Genomic DNA, 21,927 nt, shown 5'->3' with positions numbered 1-21,927 from the left:
GTAGTCAAACTATCACGGACACTAGGGACAAAACCATGTAGACAAAAGAAATTTAGCAATTACTCTATTGAACAGAAAAGGAGTGGAACGGGCAGTGGTAGGGTGCCTGGGAAAGGATGACTTTTTAGAGAAAAGTGCTGTCGCTTAAGTTTGAAGCAAACTGGGAGGTGGAGGTGGGTAGAGCTGCTTAAGAGTGACCTCCCTAGAGAAAACCTAAGGAGCAGTCTGGCTGTCGGAAAGCAGACTGTATTTCAAGCGACTTTTCTTTGCGCGGGTGAGCTTCCTTTCAGGTGTTTTAGTCAGCCACTGATCAGAATTCTGCAGTGCAGCCTGCATCCATAAAGCATCTGTTCATATGATTCTTACAGTGTGTGCAAGGTACACACAGCCAATATCAGAAGACTCTCTCCTGGTCCCCGTTGAGTTGGCCAGGAATTGTGGGAGGCAGTTGATTCAGGGAACAGGCATTTCCGGGTCTTGCGGGCAGGACCATGAGGGCGTTGGGGACGCTGGTGAGGACCTGGACTTGGAGAGGGAGGTAGAGGTTGGAGCAGTGAGTCAGTGAAGGGCTCCAGAAGGTGCAAGTCCAGGTTGTCGTCGTGGTGAGAGCGTCTCTCTAGACTGGGGTTGGGGGTCCAAGGGGACGGCTCTGAGACTAGGCCCAACAGGTCGAAGCCAGGCACACTTCCAGTGGAAGGGCGGAGCCCAGCAACGGAGCCGGCTGTGGCATCCATCCCAGGTGGCAGGAACTCAGCATCCGTGTCCACATCCTCCTCTTTGGCCTCTTCTTGGCAGGAGATCTCTGGGACAGCGGTGCAGAAGAATCACTGCTCCAGGGCAAGGTACTCCCCAGGAGCGCTCAGTTAAGCACCCTGTTCCAGGCCCTGTCCCAAGGGGTGCTGGATGCCCAAGCCCACCAGGGCCTTAGGGACCAGCATGAGGATGTGATCTCCGAGAGACACTTGCCTCACGTACGCTGGCTCGGGCGCCAGTACTACGTCGACATCGTCCAGGGGCACGTGCAGGGCACAGCCGGCGGGCAGGACCACCACGAAGATGAGCATGTCCACGGTCGGGGGCCAGGTCAGGTTGTCCAGGCTGGACGCCGCCTTGTACCTGGACTCGGGCCCCGCGGTATCCTCCGTTCGCGGCGCTTGGCAGGGCCCGGTCCTCCAGGATGCGGTCCCCACCGGTCCGCAGGGGAGGCGCTGGGGCTGCGGGGCCGGCTGCCCATCATCTCAATGGCGGCTTGGGCGGCGCTCCCTGGGCCAGGCGAAGAGCGAGGTGGAGTCGGTCCTGCAGGCAGTGACTCCTGGTTGACAGCTGAGGCAGGCCAGGTCTCTGTGGCGCAAGACTAGGCAACGCGGTTCGAAACTCCAGAGCTCAGGGGGCCCCTCTCGGTCCTGGCTTCTAGGGGAGCTGCTGGGCTTGGCTTTGCGTGTGTGAATCTTCAGGTCCTCACGTGGAGTGGTTTGCGCAAGAGTGGGCTAAGGATGTTGTGAGTGACGCCGGCAGAACCTGAGTCTCAAAGCATCCTCACGCTAAGCCCCGCCCCTTCCTAGGCTCCGCCCCTAGAAGTGGAGGCCTCTGTGTTGCCAAATAGCCCTGGCAGTGGTGGGCGGTTTACTCTAGAGAAATACTTTTATAGGCCTCAGGGGGGCGGAGCAATCATGCCGCTCTAGGACTTGGCTTCCTGTGTCGAATTCTTGGCTTTCCTCGTGTTGACATCAGATGTAGAAATCCTTAGCCAGAAAACCGATTAAATTTCAAGTCCCACCAGTGGAACATTGCACCAGGACAGTGAGATGCAGTTCCCTCGTCCCCTGAGACCTCGCCCTGGAAGTGACCTTTTATCTTCTTTTGGTCCAAAAGTGGAGTGTGTTGGGGATGGCATCCCTAAGCTTCTGTTTACCTGGGTTGTTAATGACTGTCAGATCCTCCCAGCGGTGTCGAAAGGGAAAGAGATGTTAGGATTGAGGGTCTTAATTGCAGTCACTGCAGGATCAACTTATATATCTATCAGTTTAGCATGATGGTCATTGTTATACTTCCATTAACTAAACCAACAGTTCACATTCTCTAAATTGACCTACACTACACTTGAGAGGTGTATGTGTTGTAGTCCAATTGACAAACGATGAAAAGGTCATGCCAAAGGAGGAAGCAATTGGCTAGAGCCCGGAACTAGCAGATCTGGGTCTGACGCGTCGGGCTCCCCTCAAGATGATGCAGGAGGCAGCACCTTTGATCTGGGTGTCACTTTAAAGGTAAGTCTACCGGCAGATGGTACTGGTAAAGGGAAGGTGTGTCCCAACAGCTTATCCAGAGTTAATAAGAGAAAACACTCTATAATTTCTTTGGAATGGGTAATACTTTCATGTGGTTTCAGAGTAATGTCAAACATTTCCTTCCCTGTCTTTCAACCATGTGATTGCTCACTTTGTCCCTTTTTATAAAATAGCTTGTATGTTCTCATTTTTAGGGCCACATAGCATTCCTTTGTACAGAATTCTGTTAAAATCAGGCTTCCCTTGATGGGCATTTAAGCTAGTGATCTGTGAATTGGCAGACATGGGCCTTCTCTGGCCAATTAGTATAAAATGCAGATTCTTTGCCACATCCCAGACGCAATGATCAGAATTCCGGGAGCCACGGGCATAAAAATTCCTTGTACGCACCTGCACAAAGATTCTGTTTGGGGAGAAAGTTTAAGGTCACTGAACTTGTTTTCATTCAGCATTTTAGAGGTTCAGGAACAGAGAGATTTATGGTTGACGTCATGTCCCTGCTTGTTGGTGACAATGTCATGAAGAGAACTCAAACTTCCTGGGCCTGCCTTGAGGGGTTTCCCCTATGCTACTGCCTGTATTCACTCATGGCTGCATGTCCCATGTTTCTGGCTGCTGGCCAAGAAACTCCCCTGCTTAGGTCAAGACTCTGGCTGAGGGGAACATTCAGGGGCCATACCCTGGCTTGGCGGGCCCTGCCAGGAACCTGAGTTCTCGTGGGGTGAATGTGATGTCGCTGACACCTATCTCTATGTTCCCAGGTGATGGGAGCAGCTGCTGTGCTCCTATTGTTTGGACAGAGGGTGGGGTGGGGAGGTGGGGGGAGATGTTAGGGAGCTTTCAGGAAACAACTAATTTGGTCCTGGAGAATTCTGTGGGCAACACTTGAATATCCCATGGTCAGGGAATAATAGGGGCTCCATTCAGGAGAGTGAGTGTGAACATGCTCTGTTTTAGAAGGAGGAACCCAAACTTGGCCAGGACACAGGGTGGGGCTCGGGGCTGTTGGCCTGGCCAGGGATGGGGCCCTGAATGTGGTGGCTCCTGTCCCAGCCTGCTGCCACCTCTTGTACACGGCTCTCCTGACCTCAATAGTCTTACATCTGGGCACATCATCGTCTTGGGCCCTGTGAATCCTCACTGTGAGCTCCCCTCCCAAGGGAATGTGGTCCTGTCCTGAGACAAAGGCAATTACTGGGGGCCTGGCATAGACACTCCCAATTTCCTCTTCGGGTCAGCCCCTTTATAACTGGGTGATCACAGGAAGTCCTTTCATCTTCTCTAACCTTAGTTTCCTACGTGTGAAGTGGGGAGAATGCCATCTAGTGTGCAGGGGGGTTGTGAGATAATGTATGTAAAATGTTCTTGGAACACGGTAAATTCTTAGTAAATAGTAGCTCTTCACTGCTTATTATGTTTATAATCTGCCTTTCCAACTTCACAGTGTAAAGCCCTGTTCTCAGAATCCTGAACAGTGCCTGGCATGTAACCAACATCCAATGAATAGTAACCAATATCATCATCATCATCCTAAAAAGGGGTCTGATCTGTTAGAAAGTACTGGTCCAGGTGTTTTCATGGCACAACCTCTATGTAATTCGGAAATGGCTTGCTGTGCACCAGATCAGATACCTTTCCTTCTGCCTTATTTTTGTTTACTCTAGATGCCCAAATAACGTCAGGGTGGTTTATCAGGCCCACTCATTGGGCTTTCTTGGTGTCAATCAATACTGACTATCCCAACAGTATGAACTGCTTGAACCACTGTGGGACACAATTAGCAAATAAATCCTGGTCCTGGGTAGGGTACAAGATGGCTCTCTACAGTCCCACTGGGAGAGGAAAAGTGAGAGAATTTGGGCACAGGAAGCCAGGCACAAGACGGATATCACCGAGTGAGACTCAGGACTTTTTGCAACATTGGTCATCTGGGCACAGTGAATGCTTTGTACCACCATTTGAGACGCTAAGGCACAGGTCCAGGGCACCAGCCTGACAGTACTCTTGACGTTGGCTCTAATGAGGGCCATTCTGCTATTCCCCAAGAATGCATAACTAGCTTTTTCAAACTCCTATTTATTTTTATTCACCTTAGGAATAATACCTGGATGCATATTTTAGAAAATCTAAATAGCATAGTTAAAGCTGTAGCTCCCTTCAACTCCCCACAAACTACTAATCCACTACTGATGTGAGAAAATGCTTTTCTATGTATCAATATTTACAAACTTAACACAGGGAATTCGTTTTCTTCCTGGAATGGCAAAGTATGGTGGGTCTTCTTCTGCAATATGTTAGAGCTTATTGCAATTTGGTATTGTCATCAGGAAAGTACACTGTCTCTTCTACCTTTTATTGGAGAGACTTTTTCTAACACACAATACAGGCTTTTATATGAAAATGTTGTATAACAAAGGGCAGCTTCAAACATTTCTTGTACAGCAACCCTGCTGTATTTGCCTGAAGCAGAATAACGGTAGTGCCCCTCTTGCAGTTTCTATTAATAAGAGTACTGGCATTATTGATACTATGTATAAAATAGATAACTAATGAGAACATTCTGCATAGCAAAGGGAACTCTACTCATTGCTCTGCAGTGACTTAATGGGAAGAAGATCCAAAAATGAGGGGATATATGTATATGTATGTCTAAATCACTTTGCTGTACAGGAGAAACTCACACAACATTGTAAAGCAAATATACTCCAATAAAAATTAATTTTTAAAATGGGAAAAAAAGAGTATTGGAAGTCCTAGCCACAGAAATGGGGTAAAACCATGAAATAAAGGGAATACATATTTGATATGAAGAAGGAGAACTGTCACTATTTTCAGATGACATAATACTTTGGAAATAGAAAAACACTAAATTCACCATGCCAAAAGTATCAGCACTAAAAAGACTTCCACAAACTCACAGCGTACAAGATGAATACACAAAAACATACTGCTTTTCTGTAAAAAATGAAGGAACTCCCTGAAAGAAAAAGAGAAAATATGAGAAGAAGAATGCCTTCTCAAATCGCACCTAAAAGAATTCAACACCTCAGGATACACTTAACCAATGAGGTGAAAGACCTATATTCTGAAAACTATAAAACACTGACGAACCCAATAAAAGATGATACATAGAAATGGAAAGACAGCCCACGCTCTGGGATTGCAAGGATTAAGACTGTTCAAATGGCCATACTACCTGAAGCAATCTACAGACTGAAAGCAATACCTAGCAAAATACCCATGACGTCTTTCTTAGAGCTAGTACAAATATTCCTAAAATTTGTAGGGAGGCACACAAGACCCAGCATAGACCCAGCATGGTCAAAGCAAAGAAGACGGCTGGAGCTACCACGCTCCCAGGCTTCAGACCAAACTACAAAGCTACAGAAATCAAAACAGCCTTGTACTGGCACAGAAACAGACACAGAGCTCAATGGTAAAGGACAGAGAGCCCAGAAATGGGCCCAGAAGTAAACCCAGGCAGCTACGGTCAATGAGTTGATGACATAGGAGGCACGAGTACACAACTGACAACAGACAGTCTCTTCCACAAGTGGTACAGGCAAAACTGGACACCTACATGGAAAACAATGAGACTAGAACATTTCTACACACCTTCCACAAACCTGAACTCAAAATGGGTGAAAGACCTAAAGGTGAGACCTGAATCCCTAAAACTCCTCGATGAGACACTGGCAGAACACTCTTGGACATAAATCGTAGCACTCTCTTTGCCAAGGGATCTGTCTCCTCAGGCAAAAGTCATCTAAGCAACCCTAAACACACGGGACCTAGTTGAACTTCAAAGCTTTCGCACAGCAAAGGAGACCACCGACAAAACGAAAAGGCAACCTAAAAATGGGACACAATATCTGCAGGTGAAATGACTGACAAGCGGTGAATCCAAACGTATAAACAGCTCATACAGCTCCATAGGAGAAAAACCAACCAACCAACCAACCAACAACCCAATCGAAACATAGGCAGAATATCGGAATACACTTCTTTTTCCAAAGATGACAGGAAGATGGCTATCAGTCACCTGAAAAGATGCTCCACATCACTAATCGTTAGAGAAATGCAAGTCCAAACAGCCATGACATATCACCTCACACCTGTCACAGTGGCTAGCACCCAACAGGCTCCAAATAAGAAATCTTCGCAAGGAGGTGGAGAATAGGGAAGCTCCATACACTGTTGGTAAGAATGGCAATTGGGGCTGCCACTATGCAAACAGCATAAAGCTTCCTCAAAACATACAAACTGAAACACCACGTCATCCAGCTTTTCCACTCCTAAACATATATATCCTGAAAACACTCACGGGAAAAGATACATGTACCCGTATGTTATAGCATCATCAATGACAAGAGTCAAAGCATGGAAGAAACCCTAGTGCCCATCCACAGACTGATAGGTAAAAAGAATTGAGATACACACACACACACACACAGACACACACACACACACACCCTCAATGGAATAATACTCAGCCCTAACTAAAGCTCAAACTCTGCCATTTGCAGCAATGTAGATGGACCTAGGCAATATTATGCTTTGTGGTAGCAGTGAGACAGCAAAGACAAACAATGAATGTTATCAGTTACATGGGGAATGTAAAAAGTAATGCAAACTAATACATATGCAACACTGAAACAGACCTACAGCCCTAAAAACAAACTTGTGGTTACCAAATGCGACAAGAGGAGAGACAGGACAAATTAGGTATGAGATTAACAGATAAAAACTATTATACATAAAAAATAACCAAAAAGCATTTACTGTATATCACAGGGAATTATACCTACTATCTTGTAATAACCCATAATGTAATATAGTGGAAAAAGAATTCACTATGTTGTTCTCCTGAAACTCACTCAATATTGGAAATCAACTATGCTTCAATTAAAATGTTTTTGAAAAAAACAAGGAACCAGGGGTCAAGATGGCAGATTAGTAGGAGGACGTGGAGTTCATCTCCCCCCAAAAATGCATCAAGCATACATCTACAGGGACTTCCCTGGCAGTCCAGTGGTTAAGAGTCCGTGCTTCCACTGCAGGGGCCACAGGTTCTATCCTTGATCGGGAAACTAAGATCCTGCATGCAGTGCAGCCAAAACAAACAGACAAAAAGAACAAAAGAATACATCTACAAATGGAACAGTTCTCACAGAGCACAAGCTGAACACTAGCAGAGGACCCTGGATGCCTAAAAGGACAAGAAGAAGCCCTGTAATACCAGTTAGGATGAAAGAAAGAAGAAGGTGAAAGAAAGAGGAGAGGAAGCGGGATGGGAGCTGCACCTCTGGCATGGGAGCTGAAGGAGAGGAGAGGTTCCTGCAGTCAGTGAAGCCCCCTCACCAGCGGGGAGATCAGTTGGGACAGAAGGGGTGCTTCGGGGGCTGTCGGAGGACAGCAGAGCAACCGATCTGTGTCAGGCAAGACAGAAAGAGACCTACACAGATGGTCCATGCCAGAGCCCTTCGTGCCCCATCCTGAGATGTGTGTCCAATGCTGCAGACGGAGCTGGGTGCTGGAACATGGAGTTTGGAAAGCAAACCTGGGGAGAGGACTGCTGTTGGCTGGGAGGAGACAGCCTGAGGAAAGGAGAGTGAGGAAATCCACAACCTGGAATGCTTGAGGAGGAAACCCCAACTGTCATGGAAGTGAAGTGCCATTGTTGAGTGCCACGCAAGGGGACGGACCGCCATTGCAGCCTTCTTCCTATGCTCCAGCCCCTGCCTTCCTTGGCACTAAGAAGAGCCCCTGCTGGGGTCAGCTCTCTCACACCCACAGCCACGAGCTAACCTGCATGCCCCGTCCCCACCAGGGCTGCTGCGACCCCAGCCACCACCACCTCCACGCCCCCTCCTTGCTAGAGCAGACTTGTGTGCTCCAGGGCAGCCTCGGGAGCAGACCTCTGTGGGTGGCCCACACACAGAGGTGGGGCTGAAACCACAGCTGAGCCCCAGGGACCATGCAACTAAGGATGAAAAGCTGAATTCTCTCCTTGCAGCTGCGCAAACTGTGAATTGACACCCCCATGACCGGCTTTGTAAACTCAGCACATAGAAAACATCTGAATGGACAACAAGTGCTCCCGCAGCCAAGATGGGTCTAGCTTTAGCAGCTGTAGACTTTGTGGGCACATCCATGTGGGGCTGGGCCAGGCCAGCATATGAGCTGCCACCGTAGTGCCCACAGCAGGTCCAGATCCATGATTACTACAACCCTAGGTCCTGACTTCAGTGGATCTACCCTGGTGGCATGGTGAAAACAATGTCTGAGACTCCAGGGCCAATTGGCATACCCACAGTTAAGGTGGGGCCGAGAGCAGTGCCAACAATAGTGTAATCTGAGAGCTTGCACAATGCATGAATGGTGACACAATAGAGCACACCCACTGGTGAACAGCTCCAGAGGAGGAATACTCAGTGGCTTCCCTCACAGTGGGCATGCTCCACTCCCACCTACCTCACACCACAGATCAGAAACACAGCTAAGAAACAGATTCGCAGGCCTCTACTCCAACAACTAGTGAGCAGACCCCACCTCTGACATGGCAGTGACAAACACAGAGCAAAGGGGAGGCCCTGCTCAATATCCAGTTCAGGCTCTGGTCACCAGGACATTAGTCACACCTCCTATAAAGGGGATAATGGCCAGCATACACTGAGGAAACAGGTGGCAGACATCTATACTAAAAACAACCCACACACCAAAAAACATTAAAATCACAGCCTGGGCTGCCCTGGTGACGCAGTGGTTGAGAGTCTGCCTGCCGATGCAGGGGACACGGGTTCGTGCCCTGGTCTGGGAAGATCCCACATGCCATGGAGTGGCTGGGCCCATAAGCCATGGCCGCTGAGCCTGCGCATCCAGAGCCTGTGCTCTGCAACGGGAGAGGCCACAACAGTGAGAGGCCCGCGTACCGCCAAAAAAAAAAAAAAACATCACACAGCCTATACAGGGATGTTTCCACATAAAATAGCCCTCCAAGACAGTCTGAGGGTCTGGCATTGGACAGAAGAACCCCAGAGCACTTAGCCTTGAAGACCAGCAGTGTGTGAGTGCAGGAACTCCACAGGGCTGAGGGAAACAGAGACTCCACTCTTGGAGGGTGCACACAAGGTCTCACGTGCACTGGGACCCAGCACAAAGGAGTACCTCCATAGGAACCTGGGCTACACCTACCTACAACTGTTGGAGGGTCTCCTGGGGAGGCAAAGTTCCACTATAGCTCACTGTAGGGGCAAGGACACTGGTAGCGGAAGCCCCAGGGAATATTGATCGGAATGAGCTCTCCCAGAGGTCCATATTTCAGTACCTAGACCAGGCCCCACCCAACAACCTGTAGGTTCCAGTGCTGCAAAGCCTCAGACCAAACCACCACTAAGACAGGAACACAGCCCCACCCAACAGAAGACAGGCTGCCTAAAGTTGTACTAAGCTTATAGCCACCTCAAAACACACCCCTTGACATGGCCCTGCCCATCAGAGGAACAAGACCCAGCTCCACCCACCAGAGAGCAGGCTCCAGTCCATCCCAAGAGAAAGCCTGCAGAAGCCCCTGGACCAACCTCACCCATCAGGGGGCAGACACCAGAAGCAAGAGGAACTACGATACTGCAGCTTGTGGAAAGGAGACCACAAACACAAAAAGTCAAAATGAGACAACAGAGAAGTATGCTGAAAATGAAGGAACAAGATAAAAACCCACAAGAACAACTGAAGAGATAGGCAATCCACCTGAAAGATAATTCAGAGTAATGATAGTAAAGATGATCCAAAATCATCAAAAGAATGGAGGCACAGATGTAGAAGATAAAGAAATGTTTAACAAGGAGAGAGAAGACTTAACAAACAATCAAAGATGAATACAATAACTGAAGTAAAAAATACACTAGAAGGAATCAATAGCAGAATAACTGAGGTAGAAGTACAAATAAGTGACCTGGAAGACAGAGTGATGGAAATCACTGCCACAGAACAGAATAAAGAAAAAAGAATGAAAAGAAATGAGGACAGTCACAGAGACCTCTGGAACAATATTAAATGCACCAACATTCACATTATAGGGGTCCCAGAAAGAGAAGAGAAAGAGAAAGGACCTGAGAAAATATTTGAACATATTATAACCAAAAGTTTCCCTAACAGGAGAAAGAAAACACTCACTCAAGTCCAGGAAGTGAAGAGAATCCCATACAGGATGAACCCAAGGAGGAACGTGGTGAGACATGTATTAATCAAACAGACAAAAATTAAATACAATGAAACAATATCCAAAGCAACAAGGGAAAGCAACAAATAACATATAAGGGAATCCCCATAAGGTTATTGGCTGATTTTTCAGCAGTAACTCTGCAGGCCAGAAGGGAATGGTACGAAATATTTCAAGTGATGAAAGGGAAAAACCTACAACCAAGAATACTCTACCCAGCAAGGTTCTCATTCAAATTCAACAGAGAAATCAAAAGCTTTACACACAAGCAGAAGCTAAAAGAATTCAGCACCACCAAACGAGCTTTACAACAAATGCTAAAGGAACTTCTCCAGACAAGAGACCAGCAACTTAAAACAACCTTGTACATGTATTGACTACTATAACAAAACCTCATGGGAACAGCAAACCAAAAAACTATAGTAGATACACACACAAAAAAGAAAAAGTGGACTTCCTTGTGGCACAGTGGTTAAGAATCTGCCTGCCAATGCAGGGGACACGGGTTCGAGACCTGGTCCGGGAAGAACCCACATGCCGTGGAGCAACTAAGCCCATGCACCACAACTACTGAGCCTGCACTCTAGACCCCACGAGCCACAACTACTGAAGCCCACATGCCTAGAGCCTGTGTTCCCCAACGAGAGAAGCCACCACAATGAGAAGCTGGTGCACCGCAATGAAGAGTAGCCTGTGCTCACCACAACTAGAGAAAGCCCACGCTCAGCAATGAACACAAAACACAGCAAAAAATAAATTTATTTATTTTTAAAAAAGAAAAAGCAACCCAAACACAACACTAAAGATGGTCATCTAACCACAAGAGAGGAGAAAAAAAGAGGAAGGGAAGGAAAAAGACCTCCAAAAACAAACCTGAACAATTAAGAAAATGGCAATAGGAACATACATAGTGGTAATTACCTTAAATGTAACTGGATTAAATGCTCCAACCAAAAGGTATAGACTAGCTGAATGGATACAAAAACAAGACCTGTATACATGCTGCCTACAAGAAGACCCAATTCATACCTAGGGATGCATACAGACTGAAAGTGATGGGATGGAAAAAGGTATTCCATGCAAATGGAAATCAAAATAAAGCTGGAGTAGCATACTCATATCAGACAAAATAGACTTTAAACACTGTTACAAGAAAGAAGAAAGGACAATACATAATAATCAAGGAATCAATCCAAGCAGAAGATATAATAATTGTAAATATATAAGGACCCAACATAGGAGCACCTCAATATATACGGCAAATGCTACCAGCCATAAAAGGGGAAATTGATGGTAACACAATAATAGTGGAAGATTTTAACACCCCCACTTACCCCAATGGACAGATCATCAAGACAGAAAATTAATAAGGAAACACAAGCTATAAATGACACATCAGAACAGATAGACTTAATTGATATCTATAGGACATTCCATCCAAAAGCAGCAGAATACACTTTCTTCACCAGTGTACATGGAACATTCTCCAGGATAGATGACATCTTGGGCCACAAATCAAGCCTTAGTAAATTTAAGAAAATTGAAATCATATCAAGTATCTTTTCTGACCATAACACTATGAGATTAGATATCAATTACAGGAGAAAAAAACTGGAAAAAACAAAACACACGGAATTCCCTGGTGGTGCAGTGGTTAAGAATCTGCCTGCTAATGCAGGGGACATGGGTTTGAGCCTTGGTCCAGGAAGATCCCACATGCAGCAGAGCAACTAAGCCTGTGTGCCACAACTACTGAGCCTGTGCTCTAGAGCCCGCAAGCCACAACTACTGAAGCCTGTGTGCCTAGAGCCCATACTCCACAACAAGAGAAGCCACCGCAATGGCAACGTAAATGCCCATCGACAGACGAATGGATAAAGAAGATGTGGTACATATATACAATGGAATATTACTCAGCCAGAAAAAGGAACAAAATTGGGTCATTTGTAGAGATGTGGATGGATCTAGAGACTGTCATACAGAGTGAAGTAAGTCAGAAAGATAAAAACAAATATCATATATTAACACATATATGTGGAAGCTAGAAAATGATACAGATGAACCAGTTTGCCGAGCAGAAATTGAGACACAGAAGTAGACAAAAAACTTCCGGACACCAAGCAGGGAAAGGAGCGGGGAGTGGGGGTTGTGGTGAGATGAATTGGGAGATTGGGATTGACATGTATTCACTGATGTGTATAAAATGGATGACTAATAAGAAAAAAAATATTTGATAATGGAATGGACTTGGAATCTTTGATCACCTAAGACAGTTCCTTGAACTTTGTAGATGTCTAAAATAATATTTAATAATTCTTTGCCAACCATTGATCTTAATGAACTAAATAAGGTTTTTGTCTTAGCTTTCTTAATAAGTTGTAACACAGAGAAAAGTGCATAAGTCATAAGTTTAACTATAAACATATGACATATGAGTTATCTGAACTCCCACTAGTATAACCACTACTCAGATCAAGAAACAGAACTTTCCCAGCACCTCGGAAGCCTTCCTTATACCATTTCCTGGTCATGACCCCTGCTTTCTGCCCCTAAAGTAACCATTATCTTCACCATAAATTTGTTTTCCCCAGTTCTGAATTTTTTAAAAAGAAACCATACAATGTATATCATTTTATGTCTGCCTGGTTTTGCTGAATATTGCTCATGAGTTTTATTTCTGTTGTTGCTTGCAGCAATGCTCACTTATTTTTATTGTCTTCTATATTTTATTATATAAATGCAAAATATATTCCAATGTTAAAAAAATTAAAATTAAAAAAAATAATAATTTTTTTAAAAAAGAGAGAAGCCCACACACTGCAACCAAGAGTAGCGCCCACTCGCCGCAACTAGAGAAAGCCCGCATGCAGCTACGAAGACCCAAAATAGCCATAAATAAATAAATAAATAAATTTATTTTAAAAACAAAACAAAACACATGGAGGCTAAACAATATATTACTAAACAACCAATGGATCACTGAAGAAATCAAAGAGGAAACACAAAAATTCCTACAGACAAATGACAATGAAAACATGACAATCCAAAATCTATGGGACCAGTAAAAGCAGTTCTAAGAGGGAAGTTTATAGCAATACAATCTTACCTCAGGAAACAAGAAAAATCTCGAATAAAAAACCTAACCTTACATCTGAAGCAACGATAGAAAGAAAAAACAAAGAAAACCTAAAGTTAGTTGAAGGAAAGAAATCATAAAGATCAGATCAGAAATAAATGAAAAAGAAATGAAGAAAATGATAGCAAAGATCAATAAAACGAAAAGCTGGTTCTTTGAGAAGATAAACAAAATTGATAAAGCATTAGCCAGACTCATGAAGAAAAAAAGAGAGAAGACTCAAATCAACAGAATTAGAAAAGAAAAAGCAGAAGTAACAACTGACACTGCAGAAATACAAAGAATCATAAGAGATTACTACAAGCAGCTATATGCCAATAAAATGGACAACCTGGAAGAAATGGACAAATTCTTAGCAAAGTACAACCTTCCGAGACTGAACCAGGAAGAAATAGAAAATATAAAAAGACCAATGGCAAGCACTGAAATTGAAACTGTGATTCAAAATCTTCCAACAAACAAAAGCCCAGGACTAGATGGCTTCACAGGCAAATTCTATCAAACATTCAGAGAAGAGCTAACAGATATCCTTCTCAAACTCTTCCAAAATACAGCAGAGGGAGGAACACTCCCAAACTCATTCTACGAGGCCGTCATCACCCTGATACCAAAACCAGACAAAGATGTCACAAAGAAAGAAAACTACAGGCCAATATCACTGATGAACATAGATGCAAATATCCTCAACAAAATTCTAGCAAACTGAATCCAACAGTACATTAAAAGGATCATACACCATGCTCAAGTGGGGTTTATCCCAGGAATGCAAGGATACTTCAACATACGCAAATCAATCAATGTGATACACAATATTAACAAATTGAAGGATAAAAACAACATGATCATCTCAATAGACGCAGAAAAAGCTTTTGACAAAATTCAACACCCATTGATGATAAAAACTCTCCAGAAACTAGGCATAAAGGGGACTTACCTCAACATAATAAAGGCCATATATGACAAACCCACAGCCAACATCATTCTCAACGGTGAAAAACTGAAACCATTTCCACTAAGAACAGGAACAAGACAAGGTTGCCCACTCTCACCACTATTATTCAACGTAGTTTTGGAAGTTTTAGCCACAGCAATCAGAGAATAAAAAGAAATAAAAGGAATCCAAATAGGAAAAAAAGAAGCAAAACTGTCACTGTTTGCAGTTGACATCATACTATACATAGAGAATCCTAAAGATGTTACCAGAAAACTACTAGGGCTAATCAATGAATTTGGCAAAATAGCAGGATACAAAATTAATGCACAGAAATATCCTGCATTCCTTTACACTAATGATGAAAAATCTGAAAGAGAAATTAAGGACACAATCCCACTTAGCATTGCAACAAAAAGAATAAATATCTAGGAATAAACCTACCTAAGGAGACAAAAGACCTGTATGCAGAAAACTATAAGACACTGATGAAAGAAATTAAAGATGATACAAACAGATGGAGAGATATACCATGTTCTTGTAGTGGAAGAATCAACACTGTGAAAATGACTCTACTACCCAAAGCAATCTACAGATTCAGTGCAATCCCTATCAAAGTACCAGCAGCATTTTTCACAGAACTAGAACAAAAAATTGCACAATTCGTATGGAAACACAAAAGACCCCGAATAGCCAAAGCAATCTTGAGAAAGAAAAACGGAGCTGGAGGAATCAGGCTCCCTGACTTCAGACTATACTACAAAGCTACAGTAATCAAGACAGTATGGTACTGGCACAAAAACAGATATATAGCTCAATGGAACAGGATGGAAAGCCCAGAGGTAAACCCATGCACATATGGTCACCTTATCTTTGTTAAAGGAGGCAAGAATATACAATGGAAAAAAGAAAGCCTCTTCAATAAGCGTTCCTGGGAAAACTGGACAGCTACATGTAAAAGAATGAAATTAGAACACTCCCTTGCACCATACACAAAAATAAACTCAAAATGGATTAAAGACCTAAATGTAAGGCCAGACACTATAAAACTCTTAGAGGAAAACACAGGCAGAACACTCTATGACATAAATCACAGCAAGATCCCTTTTGACCCACCTCCTAGAGAAATGGAAATAAAAAGAAAAATAAACAAATGGGACCTAATGACACTTAAAAGCTTTTGCACAGCAAAGGAAACCATAAACAAGACAAAAAGATAACCCTCAGAGAAAATATTTGCAAACGATGCAACTGACAAAGGATTAATCTCTAAAATACACAAGCAGCTCATGCAGCTCAATATGAAAATAACAAAGAACCCCATCCAAAAACGGGCAGAAGACCTTAATAGACATTTCTCCAAAGAAGATATACAGATGACCAACAAACACATGAAAGGATGCTCAGCATCCGCTAATCATTAGAGAAATGCAAATCAAAACCACAATGAGGTATCACCTCACACTTATCAGAATGGCTATTATCAAAAAGACAACAAATAGAGTTTGGCCAAAATGGAAGAATAGAAATACCCTGAGTTCACCTCCTCTCTCGGGCACACAAATATTACAATTTACAGAACACCTGTGAATAAAAAAGATTAGAACCTACTGGAAAAAGTCTTCTGTGACTAAAGATATAAAGAAGAAACAACAGTGAGATGAGTAGGACAGGCTGAGTATTGTATAGTCAAGACACATATCCCTGGGTGGGTGACCCACAAACAGGAGAATAATTACAATTGCAGAGGTTCCCCCCAAACAGTAAGGGGTCTGAACCCCACATCAGGCTACCAAGCCTGGGCATCTTGTGCCAGGGAGACAAGCTCCTAAAACATCTGTCTTTAAAGGCCAGCAAGGCTTAAATTCACTAGACACAGAGGGCTGTGGGAAAAAGACACTCCACTCTTAAAGGGTGTACACAAAACCTCACATGCTCAGGGACCCAGAACAGAAGCAGTCATTTGAAAGGAGTCTGGATCAGTCCTACCTGCTGATCTTGGACAGTCTCACAGAGAGGCAAGAGGCAATTGGTGCTCACCCTCAGGGACGGAGACACTGGTGGCAGCCATTATGGGGAGCTCGTTCTACCATATAGAGTCTGATGCTGGCAAGCACCATTTTGGAATCCTACATCTAGCTTATTAGCCTCAGGACCCAGCCCTGCCCACACCCACCAGTCCCTAGGCAATGATACTGGCATGCCTCAGTCCAGACAACTCACTGGTCAGGGACATAGCCCTACCCACCAGGACACAGACTGCCTTAATAACCTCTGAACCCACAGTCGCCCCTGGACATGGCCCTGCACAGCAGAGAGCCCAGGACCAGGCCCCACACACCACTGCACAGGCACTAGGTCTAAGACCCCCCAAGGTCCTACAACCAGAGACCTCGGGATGCAGCTCCACAAACAGTGGGCAGAACCTGCCCCAGAATCCCCAGCCTTGCCCACCAGTGAGCCTGCTCTAGACTCAGGACAAGTCTCATCCACCAGTGGGCTGCAACCAGCCCCAGGAAACTCCATAGCCTGAAGACACAGCCCACCCACCAGTAAGCCAGCACCAGCCCTGGGACTGGCTGGGCCCCACCAGTGAGCCTGCTTTAGCCTTGGGACCAGCCTCACACACCATCAAAAGGACACCAGCCCCAGGAAAACTGCAGCCATGCAGCCTGCAGACCCACCCCACCCACCAGCAGGCCAACATAATATTTGGGACACCCCAGGCCCTGCATCCAGTTGTGTCAGGAACCAGCTACACCACTAGTGGCTGGACACCAGCTCTGGGACCCCTGGACTCTGCAACCAGACCCGAGGATCCAGCTCTGCCCACCAATAAGCCAGAACTAGCCCCAGGACCAGGCTTCAGCCACCAGTGAGCAGGCACAAGCCCCAGCATCTCTTGGACCCAAACTCTGTCCAAGAGTCAGCCAGCATTAGCCTCGGGCCCCCCCGCAGTGTTCTGAAGCCTGCTGCTCGTGACCCAGTCCCACCAAGCAGCAGCTGGCAGTCTCTGCACGAGGCAGGGCCTGACAACCAAGTAGACCAGGGCAAGCCAAGCCTACCAATCTACCCTCAGTAACCAGCCCACCACAACAGAAAGGCCTAAGCATCCCACATAGAGAACATATAAATCTAGTCACCAGATGAGAGTGTGTTGTTATATCTCCTACAAAAGGCCACTCCTTCAAGGTCAGGAAATGTAACCAACCTACCAGATACATAGAAATAAAAACAGCAAGTTAGACAAAATAAGGCAACAAGGTAACATGTTCCAAAAGAAGAAACAAGAAAAATAACCCAGAAGAAGAGCTAAGTAGAGTGGAAATAGCCAATCTACCTGAGAAAGGGTTCAAGGTATTGATAATAAAGATGATCAGCGAAGTCAGGAGAAGAATGGACAAACAGAGGCAGAAGTTAGAATCTGTTTCTAAAAAAGAGTTAGAAAATATAAAGAACAATCCAATAGAGATGAAGAATATAATAACTGAAATAAAAAATACACTAGAAGGAATCAACAGTAGACCAAATGAAACAGAGGAACAGATCAGTGAGCTGGAAGACAAAGTAGTTGAAATCACTGAAGATGAAAAGAAAGAAGAAAAAAAGAATGAAAAGAAATGAGGGCAGTTTAAGAGAATTCTGGGACAACATCAAGTATACTAACATTCACATTATAGGGGTCCTAGAGGAGAAGGGAGTGAGAAAAGGACTGAGAACATATTTATAGACATAATAGCTGAAAATTTCCTTAACCTGGGAAAGGAAACAGACATCCAAGTTCAGGAAGCACAGAAGTTCCAAATAGGATCAACCCAAAGAAGACCACACCAAGATACAGTGCAATTAAAGTGGCAAAAATTAAAGACGAAGAGAGCATCAAAGGAAAAGCAACTATGGGCTTCCCTGGTGGCGTAGTGGTTGAGAGTCCGCCTGCCAACGCAGGGGACATGGGTTCGTGCCTCGGTCTGGGAAGATCCCACATGTCGCGGAGCGGCTGGGCCCGTGAGCCATGGCCGCTGAGCCTGCACGTCCAGAGCCTGTGATCTGCAACAGGAGAGGCCACAGCAGTGAGAGGCTTGTGTACCGCAAAAAAAAAAAAAAAAAAAAAAATGGAAAATCAACTAGCCACATAGAAGGTAACTCCCATGATGTTATCAGCTGACTTTATAGTCCAAACTTTGGGGCCAGAAGGGAGTGGCACGATATATTTAAGATGAGGAAAGGGGAAAACCTATAAACAAGAATACTCTACCCAGGGAGACTCTCATTCAGATTTGATGGAGAGATCAAAAGTTTTATAGACAAGCAAAAGCTAACAGGGTTCAGCACACCAAACCAGCTTTGTGAGAAATGTTAAAGAGACTTCTGTAAGCAAAGAAGAAAAGGCCACAACTAGAAAAATGAAAATTATGAGGGGAAAAAGCTCATCAGTAAAGGTAAAAATACAGTAAAGGTAGTAAATCAACCATGTACAAAGCTAAGAGGAAGGTTGAAAGACAAAAGTAGTAAATTCATCTATATCCACGATAAGCAGTTGAGGGATACACAAAACAATTAGATTTAAAATATGACATCAGAATAAGTAATCATGGGGGAGGAGAGTAAAAATACAAGGTTGTTAAAATGCGTTTGAAATTAAGAGATCCGTAACTTAAAATAACCATACTTATATAGATAGATAGATGAGAGATAGATAGATAGATACATAGATATAGATATAGATATATAGATTGCTATATATAAACCCCATGGTAACCACAAACCAAAAATCTATAACAGATACACACACAAAAGACACAAAGAAATCCAAACATAACACTGGAGATAGTTATGAAATGACAAAAGAAGAAGAAATAAACAAAAAAGAACTACAAAAACAATTAACAAAATGGCAATAAGCTCACAGATGTAGAAAACAAACTAGTGGTTAGAAGCAAGGATAAAATAGGGGGTAGGGGATTAAGAGGTGTAAACTACCATGTATAAGATAAATAAGCTACAGGGATATACTGTACAGCAGAGGGAATATAGCCAATATTTCATAATCACTCTAAATGTAGTATAAACTTTAAAAACTGTGAATCACTACATTGTACACCTGAACTTATATAATACAGTAGATCAACTATACCTCAATTAAAAAAGAAAAACTGGGGGTTCCCCTGGTGGCGCAGTTGTTGAGAGTCCACCTGCCGATGCAAGGGACACAGGTTCATGCCCCAGTCCGGGAAAATCCCACATGCCGCAGAGCGGCTAGGCCCATGAGCCATGGCTGCTGAGCCTGCGTGTCCGGAGCCTGTGCTCCGCAATGGGAGAGGCCACAACAGTGAGAGGCCCGCATACCTCAAAAAAAAAAAAAAGAAAAAATGGAAATAAGTACAAACATACCAATAATGACTTTAAATGTAAATATACTAACTGCTCCAATCAAAAGACAGAGAGCAGCTGAATGGATACAAAAACAAGACCAGGGACTTCCCTGGTGATGCAGTGGTTAAGAATCCGCTTGCCAATGCAGGGGACACAGGTTCAAGCCCTGGTCCAGGAAGATCCCACATGCCGCAGAGCAACTAAGCCCGTGTGCCACAACTACTGAGCCTGTGCTATAGAGCCTGTGAGCCACAACTACTGAGCCTGCGTGCCACAACTACTGAAGCCCGCATGCCTAGAGCTCGTGCCCCACAATGAGAAGCCACTACAGTGAGAAGCAAGCACACTGCAACGAAGAGTAGCCCCCACTCGCCACAACTAGAGAAAGCCCGCGTGCAGCAACGAAGACCCAACACAGCCAAAAATAAATAAATAAATTTATTTTAAAAAAAAAACAAGACCAGTTTATATGCTGCCTACAGGAGACTCACTTCAGATGTAAAGACACAGACTGAAAGTATGGGTATGGAAAAAGGTACTCCATGCATATGGAAATCAAAAGAAAGCTAGTATAGCAATACTTACATCAGACAAAATCAACTTTAAAACAGATTGTTACTAGAGACAAAGAAGGACATTACATGTTGATCAAGGGATCAATCCAAGAAGAAGATATAACGCTTGTAAATATATATACCCCCAACATAGGAACACCTAAATACGTAAAGAAAATATTAACAGACATAAAGGAAGAAATTGACAGTAACACAATAATAGTAGGGGATTTCAACACCTTACTTACAGCAATAGATAATTCAGAAGAAAATCAATAAGGAAACACTGGCCTTAAATGACACTATACCAGGGAGACTTAGTAGATATATATAGAATATTTAATCCAACAGCAGAATACACATTCTTTTCAAATGCACATGGAACATTCTCCAGGATAGATCACATGGCAGGCCACAAAACAAGCCTCAGCAAAGTTAAGAAAACTGAAATCATATCAATTATCTTTTCTGAACACAATACTATGAGACTAGAAATCAGCTACAAGGAAAAAAACTGAAAAAAAACACAAACACACGGAGTCTAAACAACATGCTGCTGAACAATGAATGGGTCACTGAAGAAATTTTAAAATACCTGGAAACAAATAAAAATGGAAACACAATAATTGTAACAAATCTATGGTACACTGAAAAAGCAGTTCTAAGAGGGAAGTTTGTAGAGATACAAGCTTACCTACGGAAACAAGAAAAATCTCAATTAAACAACCTAATCTTACACCTAAAGGAACTAGGAAAAGAAGAACAAATAAAACCCAAACTTAGAAGAAGGAAAGACATCATAAATCAGAGGAGAAAAAAAAACAGACTAAAATAATAGAAAAGGTCAATACAACTAAGGGCTGACTCTTTAAAAAGATAAATGAAATTTACAAAACTTTAGCCAGATTCACCAAGAAACAATAGAGAGGGCCCAAATAAATAAAATCAGAAATAAAAAAGGGGAAGTTACAATCAACACCACAGAAATACAAAGGATCGTAAGGATCAGACCATGAACAATTACATGCCATTAAAATGGACAACCTAGAAAATGGACAAATTCTTGGAAATGTACAATCTCCCAAGACTGAGGAGTTAAGAAATAGAAAATATGAACAAATTACCAGTAATGAGATTAAGTCAGTAACTTTTTAAAAACTCTCATTTGACAGAGACTTATAGGCAGACAAAGAAGTGAGAAAACTTTGTAGTGGAAGAAGGGAGGGCTTCAGGTATGTATCACTGGTGGTTGCTGGCACAGAGAAGCTGGAGGCACGGTAACTAGAGGCAGACAATCCTATTCATTTGGGTTGGGTTGGTTTGTGTACTTTATGTCTTAGGCATAGCATATTTGACTTGCTTTAGTTGGTCTTGAGCTGGAAATGGGGGTGAAAATTGGGGAAGCTGGCAGTTGTTGACCAAGT

At 43.7% G+C, this 21,927-nt stretch overlaps 1 protein-coding gene across 1 annotated transcript; it reads right to left on the bottom strand.

The window, feature by feature from the left end:
* Positions 1 to 362: 362 nt before the first annotated feature.
* On the bottom strand, positions 363 to 1,064 carry LOC116753211 (proline-rich protein 23C-like). Its single transcript, XM_032630753.1, has 2 exons — positions 872 to 1,064; positions 363 to 802 (listed from the first exon to the last, which is right to left on the bottom strand). The coding sequence occupies exons 1-2, from the start codon at positions 1,062 to 1,064 to the stop codon at positions 363 to 365; spliced, it is 633 nt and encodes a 210-aa protein (XP_032486644.1).
* Positions 1,065 to 21,927: the final 20,863 nt, after the last annotated feature.

The sequence above is a fragment of the Phocoena sinus genome, chromosome 4 (assembly GCF_008692025.1).
Source record: "Phocoena sinus isolate mPhoSin1 chromosome 4, mPhoSin1.pri, whole genome shotgun sequence".
Lineage (NCBI taxonomy): Eukaryota > Metazoa > Chordata > Mammalia > Artiodactyla > Phocoenidae > Phocoena > Phocoena sinus.
This window is presented reverse-complemented; position numbering and strand designations above follow the sequence as displayed.

Coding starts and splice junctions, on each gene's coding strand:
- LOC116753211 (XM_032630753.1), bottom strand. CDS start 1,064: ATGCTCATCTTCGTGGTGGTCCTGCCCGCCGGCTGTGCCCTGCACGTG. Junction 803..871: donor GGGACAGGGCCTGGAACAGG/GTGCTTAACTGA, acceptor CCGCTGTCCCAG/AGATCTCCTGCCAAGAAGAG.